This window comes from Uloborus diversus, chromosome 2 (genome assembly GCF_026930045.1).
Source record: "Uloborus diversus isolate 005 chromosome 2, Udiv.v.3.1, whole genome shotgun sequence".
NCBI classification, from domain to species: Eukaryota; Metazoa; Arthropoda; class Arachnida; order Araneae; family Uloboridae; genus Uloborus; species Uloborus diversus.
The window spans coordinates 141,029,628-141,042,341 of NC_072732.1; the positions used below are offsets into that span (position 1 = coordinate 141,029,628).

At 30.2% G+C, this 12,714-nt stretch overlaps 1 protein-coding gene across 1 annotated transcript in view; it reads left to right on the top strand.

Moving 5' to 3' along the window:
• The first annotated feature begins 2,527 nt into the window (after window positions 1–2,527).
• The window catches only part of LOC129216055 (serine/threonine-protein kinase 31-like), an 85,979-nt gene continuing 75,792 nt past the window's right edge, over window positions 2,528–12,714 (top strand). The window contains exons 1-3 of the mRNA XM_054850198.1: window positions 2,528–2,606; window positions 8,299–8,412; window positions 10,299–10,417. Coding sequence (XP_054706173.1) covers window positions 10,375–10,417 — 43 coding nt within the window. The 5' untranslated portion in view covers window positions 2,528–2,606; window positions 8,299–8,412; window positions 10,299–10,374. The remainder of the gene's footprint in view (window positions 2,607–8,298; window positions 8,413–10,298; window positions 10,418–12,714) is intronic.

Consider the following 12,714-nt stretch of genomic DNA (forward strand, 5'->3'; position numbering starts at 1 on the left):
TGTCAAATTGTTTATTGAAAGAGCAAATCTGAAAGCAAAATAACGCATATTTCTGTGTATAAACCGATAATTTTTGGAACCTTTTTTTAAGGGGCATTCCAAGGTATTTTTGACATTTTGTAGAGTCCGTAACGTGACCTTTTTTTGCCATAACTTTTTAACTTACCGTTTGATTAGCATATTATTTTATTTTGATCTTTTCCTACCAACACACCAGCTCAAATTAAAATGATTTGTAAATCAAACGGTAAGTTAAAAAGTTATGGCAAAAAAAGGTCACGTTACGGACTCTACATAATGTCAAAAATACCTTGCCCCTTTAAGTCAAATTAGAGGGATCAGCTTATACAAAATCGGCTAATTTTGGAAAAAAAAAAAAAAAAAAAAAACGGCACTCTTGGGATGCTCCTGCAAGCAATAAATAATTGCTACTGCCAAATAAATACAATGGTTGTTTTATCACAGCTAATTAGCAGCGGAGTTTTTGTACACTTTTCTGAAAAGGCATTGGTAAGCACTTTTCTTTTCTCCACTCATGATTTAATAAACAATAATAATATATATCTGCGAAATGAACTTAGAACTGCAAAGGGATAGTAAGGGTGAGGAAAAAATATGATCGCTTCAGATAGTGTTACCAACTTCAAAATTATCACCACTTAGCGTCTGGCGTTGAACCTTTATAATGACTTGATTAGAAAATATTCTCATCATTTTGCCAGCTTGTCAATATTTGCGTTTTTACGGTGGGTGCGGTGCTATGTTTAATTGTTATTTTGGGAAAAAATTATATGGGTTTTGATTTTTCGACGCTGACAAGGATGATTAACTTTAAATAAACTCTTTTAATTACAGTTTTTTTTTCTTTAGATGTCTACATTTTGAAAAATGCAATCTTTTAACATCCGATATGAGAATCATATTTTGTTCCTTTTTCAAGCTAACTTCGCTTTATTAGGATTCAAATAAATGAAAAGTCTCTTTATTTCTGTTAGAACTCTCATTTCAAGTTTTTAAAGCAAAATTCCATTTTCTGTTATGAGTCAAAAATTAAAATGCTAAATAGATGGTTGATTTTATTTTATTTTTTGTGTCAACTGTGTCCACAGATATTAATGATATGTTTATCATAGGACTCTAAAATGCAATTTAAAAATAATTTTATCAAAAATATTTCTTTTACAAGCCGTTTTTATACTTTTGATGCCTTCACCTTGAGAATTGCGATCTCTTTGCATCCGCTATGGGAATCCGATTTTTCGAATTTTTAATGATCATTACGCTTTGTTAAGAGGTAAACAATTGAAATATCTTTTTATTTTTGTTAAAATCACGGAGTTTATAAGTTTTAAACGAAATTCTGTGCTTTTTAAGAGTGTCTTGGGTCAAAAAGTTGAATGCTGAACCCTATTCTGAATTTTATTTTATTTATTTATACTTTTGTTGCAATTATTTTAAGTACTGTACAGAAATATATCTAGTATAATTTAACATAATGCAGAATGGTAGATAAATATTGATACTTGAAAGAGCGATGCTCCCCCCCCCGCCAAATATCAGAAAAAAAATCCAGAATGATTTTCTCGACGTAGAAGAGGAAAACACTCAACTTTAAGTTTAATTGATGCAGTTTGTGCCACCTCTAAATTCTAAAATTTCGTTTTAACAAAAAAAAAAATTTTTTTTGCGAAATTTTTCACAAAATTAATTCATTTTTCACAAAATTATTTGATTTTTCACAAAAAACGGACCCTGTGAAAAATCCTGGACAGACCCCTGGTTAAACCATCATGTAAACTGATTTGCAAAAACCATTAAAAAAATTAAAGCTTTTTTTTTTTTTTCACCTAATATTGCACATTTAATAACATTTCTTTGAGTTAAAAATGGAACTGAAATCAGTCTTGGTTGTGTTGTGAATTTCCTTTCATAACTCTACCAACTGTTTAGGAAGTTTTTATGTGATATTTATTGGCAATTTTTTAAAGTGAAATATTTTTAAATGAACATTTTGGAGAAAAATATCATTAAATACTCATTAATTAAGCCTCATTAATTTATGCATTACAAAATTTTCAGTAAATGTTCAGGAATTTTTTTGATATTGTCCTGCCTATGTTAAATGATTCTGGAAAGGGGGTTGTAATGGCAGGCAGTGAGATTTGTAACATTCAGTGGAAAATCAGCTGCAGGTTTTTTTTTTTTACTTGATTTTTTGCTTTAAGGTGAATTGGTTGAGCTTGAAAGAGATGAAAGGAACTGTTTTTACAAATAAAATTTTGTGAATGGTCTAATTTTAAGGTATGAAATTTTGTTAAGTGGTCACATTTAGGATTAAAGTTCAGTGAAGAGGCTGCAAGGCTGACCCAATTTGCATCTGAATCGACCGCTGCAATGTAATGTCAATGAAATAGGAAATGAACACTTATTTGGTCATGTTAATGTTTGCTAATGAGATTTTACTGTATTATTCTTGTTTTATCAGATTTTTCTCGGATGTTAAATCTTCTTTTTTTTTTGCAGGAAGACATAAGACAGGTTTTTGTAAAATATGGAGTTGTTGTAGATGTTCTACGTAGATATGAAAAGGGAGAATATGGATATGGGTATCTATGTAGTTTATTGTTTTTGAATATTTTTTGTAAGAATTGTTTATACTTTAAGATCAGTGTGTTAATGTTTTGAACTATGTGGCAGGTATGTATATCAAACAGCTTAATAAGTCTCTTTTAAACTTTTGCATGCCCTGTAAAGCATGTTAATCTGCATAGGCACATGTTACATATCCTAGGATGTTTTGTCAATGTTAAGACCCTAAGTAGTAGAATATTTTAAAATAGTTTGTGCATTTACTGCAAAGATTTTAAAATTCCGAAAATTATCTGCAAATAGGGAAGTTTTCGACTTTTCAATTTTATTTTTATATGATAGAGTAACATGTATGAACATCATAGGTGAAAAAATTTTTGCGATACGATAAGTAGTTTTTTTAAATTTTTAAAGTTCAAGCTCTTGTGACGTCAAATGGCATAGGAAGTGACATCATCCCCTCTTCCGATAGGGGAGAAGCGAAGGTCACGCATTCGACTTCGAAGACGAAACGTAAAAGGCTTTCTCCTCACATTTAACTCCTCGTGTTTCTGGAACATTAAACCTCTCATCCTCTCGAAAATATTCGAATATCTCATTGGTGTTACTTGAGGAAGATTATTTAGATTGTGCTTTAACGAATCCGGTCTCCATAGTGTGTTCAAAAAGATTATTGAATTTCTAAAAAATAAAAATATGAGAGCGCTCAAAATGTTCCTAACGAAAACAATGGATCTTCGGCAGAAGGCTGCCCATTCGCGCCCTGTGACGTAGGCTCGTGACGTTTCAGAAGCGCGCACTTTTGCGCGTGGATTTTTAAAAATTCATTAAAAACCAACCACGGTGTTTTAAAATTCGGCGATGGTGAATTTTTTAGTTTTGAGGGTTAATTAACATTATCCCATAGCCAAAATATGAACATTTAATAGGTTGCAACTTCCCTATTAGTCAACATTAAATTAATCAAGAATTGAATGCCAAGTAATGCTTACAAACAAAATCCTAATTTATAAATGGGTAGTAGGTGGGAACAAAAAAGTTGACTCTGAGCAATTTTTAAAATTTTGAAACTTGACAACAATTTTGTTTTATTGCATAGCATGGACACCAAGAACATCATATACGGGCAGTTCTCAAAAGGTGGGAACAAACACAGACCTCAACTTTGAAGCTTCAACACCAAATAACTTTCATTTTAATTAACTCAAAAGTTTTTGAGTTAAATTATAATACTGTGTAGAGACAAGAATTGCCATAAATTTTTGAAAAAATGCTCTTCAAATGCCCTTAAAAAATATTTTCTTTGCTAAAAGGCACAATTTTGGACATACCAAAACGTTAACTGAGCAAATGTACCATTAAAAATTTTTTTTATTATTTCCATACGTTTCAAAAAAAAAAAATTAAAGGCATGAATCTTACACTGAATAATTTTTTGTTAATATTTTACACAAATAACAAAAGTAAAGACAGATTATTTACTTTGTAAACGATTTTAGAAAAAAGTAAGTTTGAAATTTTATGTATGTCCAAAAGTTATGATCTTTACAATGCTATTTTTTGAGAACTAAGTATATGATGTTTTCGTTTTAAAAGTATTTATCGATCCTCAGAATCAATTTTTAATTGTTTAAAAGTGTTTTCATAAGCTTTTATGCAGTATATTAGAAGAAAAATAATTTTTCTTAAACATACATGCGAGATGTCCAAATGGTGTTACGATCTTGACGCCGATAATTCTGTCCGTTTATTCATAATTTTTAGATGATCCACTGTCTTTTAACCTCAATAAAAAGGTTATTATAATGTTATCTTCTTTAATCCATCAGTATTTTGCATAATTAATACGTTACACATTGAACAATACATAAATTACAGTGGAAACATGGCTGGTTATGATCGCAACGAAAGCTATTTTGCGCTAAAATCGCCAAGCAAACCTCCGTTAGCGACAACACAGTATACGATAAGCTAAAGGTTACCAGAGGGGAATTCCAGTTTGACAAATGTAGTTTATCGTCAGCAGCACCAGTTTTGGCGATGTTATCACCTGCGCTAGCATTTTTTTCCCCCGCTTTTATTATTTTAGAATCTTTTTTTCTCTTCTTTCTTTTGGAAACAAAATTTAACGATCTCCAAATAGAAATACGAATTTCTTTTTTCAATAATTTTTTTTAGACATCGTTTTAATTCTTATGACATTAGAAAAAATATTTATTATTAAAACTGATGATGTCACTTTTTATATTTCTATTATTTTTAATTTGAAGCATTTTTTTACCTTTCATCAACTTCTTCAAAATCATTCCAAAACTTTATTATATGTAAAGAGCAGTATGTATAGCCATTCAAGTACTTCATTAATATCCTCTTTATTATTAAATTTCAAAATTCAAAAAGTAGTAAATAAAATTTTCATTGGAAATGTTAAAAATCAGATTAACAAATTGTCAAAAATGGTGAAACTTACATTATGATGATGTCCAAAATCCGTTACCTACAGAACAACAATGTCCAAAATCTGTTACCTACAGACTGCTGATTTAATTTGCTAATTAACAATTTTTACAAATACCTGCTGTCTTTTCATGTTCATATATTGTGTTCTAGGTATGCATACTATAGAATAAAAGCAAAATTGATGTCAAAATTGAAAATTTTTTAAATTGCTCAAAGTTTTGTTCCCACCTTTTGAGAACTGCCCATACAAACATAAAAATACAGCAAGTATTTATAAAAATTAATAAATAGCAAATTTGATGATCTGTCTGTAGATAACATATTTTAGACATCATCATAATGTAAGTTTCAGTTTTTGAACTTTTCCAATGAAAATTGTATCTATTTTTAAATTCTGCAATGAAAAATAGAGGATTTATGAAATACTTGAATGATTTTATTTACTGGTCTTTAAGTAATAAAATTTTGTTATGATTTCATAGAATCTGAACCCCCCCCCCCCCCCCCCCGCATCCATTTTGCCAGCGCAGGCGATAAAGTTGCAAAAACTGACTGTGGTGGCAAAAACCGGAATTCCCTGCTGGTAACCCTTTGCTTATCGTACGCTGTGAGTTGAGTTGTTGCCAATTTGGGTTTGCTTGGCGATTTTTGTGCAAAGAGAGAAATATCTAAATATTAGAACATTGAAGAATTGTTTATTAAATAATCGCTGTTTAGATATCAATTTGTTTTCATAATTTGAAAACATTTTATCCAAAATATCAGCAAAATAACATAATCATGTTTGTAATGTTGCAGAGTTATGAGCTGACTCTGTTTTGTTTACTTAAATACGTTTGTTACGATCGAAACTTGTGTTTCTACTGTTATAATGTAATGTTCAATGCATAACATATTAATTGTGCAAAATACCAACGGATTAAAGAAATTGACATTATAATAACTTTTTTTATTAAGGTTACCAGACAGAAGATCATTTATAATAATGAATAAATGGACAGAATTATCGGCATCTAGACTGTAACGCAATTTGGACATCTCACATATAGGTTTAAGAAAAATGATTTTGCTTCAAAGATACTGCATAAAAACATATAAAAACACTTTAAAATAATTAAAAACTGATTTTGAGGATCGAAAAATACCTTTAAAACATGTAAATCATATATTTAGTTCTCAAATAGTAGCATTGTCCAGATCATAACTTTTGGACATACATCAAACTTCCAACTTCCTTTTTTTCTAAAATCGTTTACAAAATAAATAATATGTCTTTACTTTTGTAATTTTTAGAAAAAAATATCAAAAAATTATTCAATTTGAGATTTATACCCTTAATTTTTTTTGAAATGTATGGAAACTAAAAATTTTTTTTTTTTTTGATTTCACATTTGCTCAGTTAACGTTTTGAATGTCCAAAATTTTGCCTTTTAGCACAGAAAATATTTTTTAAAGGGTATTTGGAGAGCATTTTTTTGCATAATTTATGTCAATTCTTGTCTCTATACAGTATTATAATTCAACTCAAATTTTTGAGTTAATTAAAATGAGTTATTTGGTAAGGGGCCATTCATTAATTACGTAATTTTGGCAAATTTTTGACCCCCCCCCCCTCCCCCCATGTAAGGGAACATAAGATTTTACAAACCCCTCCCCCTTCTTGTGAAAGATTCCATTTCGTTTTTCAAGATAGTAAAGTAACGAATCTTACATCACTGGAATCAAAATTATATTCACTAAATTATTAAATTAAACCTTTTTGTGTAAAGAAATATTTGCTAAAAAGTTGGAATCTAGACTGAATGTTTTCTCAACATTTTTTTGAAAATGATGCAATGCTAATTAAAAAGAAAACATGCCATACATAGTGCGATTATTTTATTACATTTTATAATATTCATTCTTTGTTAAACAAATAAAAAACAGCTCAACCTAATATGTTTTTTATTTCCCAGAAGCAAATAAAATATAATACCTGTCAAACCACTTGACTGTGCAATTTCTAATGTAAAAATATAGACTTGGAAAATATTACGTAAAAATGGGTTTGAACCCCCCCCCCCCCCCCCCGAAGTAAGGGTATGTAGAGATTTTCCAACCCCTGTCCCCCTTGAAACCCTTATGTAATTAATGAATAGCCCCTAAAGCTTCAAAGTTGAGGTCTGTGTTTGCTCCCACCTTTTCAGAACTGCCCCAATAGCAAAATGTAAAATAACAAGCTTAAAAATAGAATATCATACCTACTGAATCTATTGTTGTGTTCATATTTTGCACGAGTTATGCAGCTCAATTAAATGGGATTTTTGCAAGCTCCGATTCATCACATTAAAATGTTTTTACGCACCATTGCCCCAAGAAAACTTTTCATGCAATTTAATTGTGTGCAAATGACCTGAGAAATTGCAATGATTTAATATCTTTAACTGTGCTATCTTCTATTTTTTAACAAAGTGTTAGTATTTCAAGCAGGGCTTTTAAAGTGATTCTTCAGTTTTCATGCTTTGGTTCTGCTTTTGCAATAGCAAAACCAAGTTGAAACGATCATAAGTAAGAGCCTAATAATAAGTAAGTTTACTCATAAATAAAATGTAAGAAAGTTCCGTGACGGCTATAACATAGGTTTTCATTGTTTTTCAATTAATCCGAAAGGTCTAATTATCACATCCATAATTAAATTGTTAATGTTGACTATCTTACGCCTTTTTGAAATGTAATTAATTTTTTTTTAAATAAATTTTCTTTTTTTCATTTTTCTACTCCTGATCTTTACCAGTGTTAAAAATAGGAATTTGAATCTAGGCGTCATGATGGTGTCTGGTAATAAGTTTCTTAGTAGAAGAAAAGTCTTTTTAATTTTTTTTTTTTTTTTGTTAAAAGTTTTACTGTGAGTAAGCCTTTATTTTTTCCCCACCAATTAAGAGTTTATTATTTGTTATACAGTAGGTAGTCTTTTTCTTGATGTTTGAAAATTCATTTTGGTAAAGTTTTACATTTCTTCTTCATATTATGTTTTCACATCCATTTTAGATTTACAAAAAGAAAAGTCTACTTAAATTAAAGTATTTCATCTGCTGCTTTTTTGCATTATTTTCGTATTTATGAGTTTTTTAGTGTTACAAATTGTCACCTAAAAGAAGTGTTCTCTGAATGTAAAGTTAAATTTGAAATAAGTTATAGATATTTATATCAAAAATTCAAGTGAATTAAAATTTTTTTATCTCACCTTGGTGATTTTTTTTTTATTTTTAGAATTGTAAAATTTAAGTACAAGAATGATGCTGACCGAGTTCTTCGGGAGATAACAGAGGAAAATATTTGTGGTCATCAGGTGGAAGTTAAAAGTGCCAAAAGAAATGATCATAGGCTAGTATTTGCTTTATTCTCAAAACTTGCCAATGTGTTCTAGGAATTTTGCATTGTGATTATATTTTGTTTTTTCTCCTCCATTGTAAGATATGTTATAGAGTAACGGCTCCAGTAACAGTCATAAGTTTGGGATTTAAATAATAAGAATTTTAGGCAGATTAAACTGATGTTGCTGTGGCCCATGAATACAGTGCAACCTTCCCCCAAAGCAGAATACTTTATGATGTTTTGCAAAGTAAAATCATTTGACCAAAATTGTTCCGCTTCAAGCATTGTACGCGAAAAAATTGTGACATTTTCTACAAATTGGGTGCCAAAAATCAATATTGTTTCATATAGGAGTTCATTTTTCTTTACTGGACAGTTGCTATTTATTTCTGTGGAAATGAGATATTTTCGAAAACATCACAGCTTTCAACTAAATGACTAATTGAAGAGCACTGAATTTGGAAAATTAGTTGATCATGAAAACTATCTAATCAAAAAAACCTGAACAAGGTGTCAAACCTAAACCGATTGAGATTCTCCCAAAATAGTTTATATGCTTTCTAAAATGCATAGAAAGAGCAAAGATACAAAATTTTATAAAAATCCGAACCCAAGTGTCAAACCACATTTTTTAAAGCTTATTTTTCATGTCATAAAGGAGCAATTAAAATAATGTTACTAAGTAAAGAAATTACTGAAATACATAATAAGGAAAATGAGTCGAGTTCGGGTTGCATAAAACACTTCTTCTTTTAAAATTTCTAAATAGTTGAAATATTTTCTGGATGCAAAGGGATTGAAATCTCAAACAAGATGCTCAATTCCAGGCAATGTATGTGTTTCAATGTTGGGATGTTTCCAAAACATACGTGTATGGCAGAAATTGCAGTAGATGAAGATCGTTTGGGAAAGTCCTACAAAGGACTTATCGAATTCAACATCGCGAGCTTTCCGCCAAATTATCGTAATTTGCAAGAATTTTAGATTTTCTAATTTTAAGAAATTTTCAGAATTTCTGGAAGATATTTGTAGAAAATATTTTCGGCACTGCAGTTTTTGCAGATTTTTGGCACTGCGGTTTTTGCAAAATTTCTGCACCGCAGGTTTTACAGAATTTCTGCACCGCGGTTTCTGCAGATTTTCTGCTCTGCGATTTCTGCAGATTTTCTGCATTGCGATTTCTGCAGATTTTCTGCATTGCGGTTTCTGCAGATTTTCTGCATTGTGGTTTTTGCAGATTTTCTGAATCGCTGTTTTTTCAGAAATTTCACTGAAATTTGCAGAATTGTTGCAGAAAATTTGTCAGTTTTTGTCTCACATTTGAACAGAATTGTTCTGCAGCTCAGGCATCTGTTCTGCGACGTACGCCGTAAAGTTAGTAGTATTCTGCTTTGGGGCAACCATCTATTGCTATCAGAGTGAATTTTATCAGCCACTTGGTATTTACAAGGCAGTGGTGGAAAGTCATGAACATCCACCACAAGATCAGCTGGTGTTTCATGTTCATTTGAATTTGATATAAGGCTTTAGTTCTAAAAATATTGAACTTTTGCACATTTTGAAGAGAAAAAGAAAGTTTTGTCTAATACTTATCCTTTCTTCATTCTGTCTGTTACTGAGTATCATCAGATTTTTTTGTGTCTATTACTGGGAGTCGGATTTTTTTTCGAAATTGAGCAAATAAAATAGAATTAACTAATTCAGACGATCCAGAAGCTGCCGAGATGTAGTTGCACGAGAGAAAAATAGTTTAAAAATCTAAGTACATTTAAACTCTTAGAAAATTGAGTTAACCTGATGGTGATGTCTAAGCATGTCTGTTACTGGTGCCGTTACATTAAGTCCTTTATTTTCTCCTTTTTTTGAAAAAATTTTTTTATTGATCATTTTTGCAGCTATGATAACAAATCTAAATTTTGGCCTGCAAGTCATCCAAGTCCTCTATCAAATGGAGTGCAAGATCCTTATGGAATGAGAAACACTTGTGTTGATGTACCATATCAGTTTATGAAAGGTATTTTAAAATTTTAAATTGTTTATATTGAAAAGTTCTTGTTACTTAAAGTGCCTATTTATGTATGATTACAATAATACTAAAATTGAGTTAAATAAAAGGTTACCAATAAACCAATTTTTAGTATTTAATGTTCCTGTAAAATGTATACTTTGCAGCAAGGCAGAGTTAAAGGGGGTATAAGTAATTTTAGTTTGTTACATTTATGATCAATACTGGACTTTTTTGCAGATAAAAGAAACATGTTTTCTTACTTTTCAACGTCACATTTTCGTAATGTCCTGAAACTGAGTAAAAAAGGTAAAATTAAATTCTCAAATTTTTGTAGCCAATTTTAAGGGTTGCTTAATGAAATTGGTTTATTAATTGGACTATAAACTTTGCTGTTTAAGATACCAGATTTAAATGTTTATTGCCACACTTTGCCAAATAAAAGTTTTGAAACTTTAGGTATATTAAAAAATCTTCATCAGTAGATTTTTTTTCACCTTTTGCTTATTTGTTTCACATTGTAATTTAATATCAATGTTTAAAATTTTGAACTTTATTTGCAGTACATTTTGTGCATTTAAATATACACATATATAATATATACAAACCACTTGTAGAAATATTCATTTATGGTTAAAATTTACTGTTAATGTCTAATCAGTTAGCTAAAGATGAAACACTTATATTAGAAATAAGGTATGAATGGTAAAGTGTGAATAAGTTTCAATACAAACATATTTAGTGTTAAATTTTAAGCAGACCAGTGATGTTGTTTGCGGACCAGTTATATTCATGTTGACACAGGGGCTGCATTTCACCATTTCATTTGGGGGGTCAAGTTTCTTAAATATGTATAACCCCAAAGCAAAACCAAACACACATTAGCTAACAAGAAGTTGTCATAAAATCGGTTTAGTATGAATAAAATTAGTGTTTAGAAACAATTAAAATTTTGATTCATTGACTTAAAAGTTATCATACAAAACTTCTCGCTACTAAATTTTTTATATGTTTTGGAAAAGTTATAATGCTTGATTTTTGGAATTCGGAAGAGTAGGGAATCGTGTTACTAATCTATCATTGCCCAATGTCGTGCTGTTTTGTCAGTTCAGCTAAATGGAAAAAAAAAAAAAAAAAATTCCCTTTGTGCTTCGAAAATATTTCTCTAACCTCCTGAGACATAAAAAAAATTTTTCTCTACTAGATGAACTGATTGTAATAGTTAAAAAATAATTGAAGTAACACAAAGTTTTGTATGAAAACACTGTTTATACCTTGCTCTTCAAAATCACCCAGGCTACTTCAAAAACTGTGAGGGGCTTAAACTTTTCATCATTGAATAATCTAGTCATGTCGGTGCTCTCAGCTTCAATGAGATATCATCTGCCTCCAGCTCTGTTATTCACTATTCCAGACTGATGAGTCCATAACAAGGACGAAACTGCAGTCTCTGGATGTGAAAACTATTCTGTCGGTATATTGCTTATAATTTTTCTTGCCTCACGCTAAAAATTTTACTCACAGTTGAAACATTTTATTTTTCGTTTTCAAAATCCAATCCAAACAACCATAATCCCAGCCAACCATACAGAAAAATAATTATCATCAAAACTTGTGTTAATTTCATTCGAAACTGAATCTATTACTTCATACAAAATATTCAAAAATCAATGTTTGATTTCATATCATCATGAGGATTTTTGTTACTTTTTTTTTTTGCACCTCTTTAAAATTTGCTCGGAGGAAGAATATTTTTGAAAAATTTCACGATTGATTGAAATATACATCTATAAAAAATCTATTTTCAGTTTCAATTGTAGATTGAACTGTGGTAGTATGGTGCACAGATCAATTGTAGATTGAACTGTGGTTTGAATAGTCGAGTAGCGGATTGAAGATATAGATTTTAATAGAGTAAAGCATTTTTCAAGAACCTTTTCCCGATGCAAACAAATTGGATAAAAATTCAAAAGAAGTCATACATGCTAAAGGGCATGAGCTTTTTCACCACTGAAAGAACCTTTTTTGCAATAATTCTTCCAGTCGTCAAATTACTGCTTTGAAGCTATTTAAAAATGGTTTTATCGTTTTAACTCTTGAAGATTATCTTGTGTCACTCTGCAATTGCATAATTATAGAGCCCCATAAAAGGTATTTGGTTGATATGTCATTTTTTTATTCAATAATCACATGCATTTTTAAGAAGTTTCTATGAAAGCATTGTAATGTATTGAGCAGCTGAAACGTGTTTCTAGCAGAAGAAAGCGATGAACACTCATTAAATAAATATACACTTAAAAAATGAG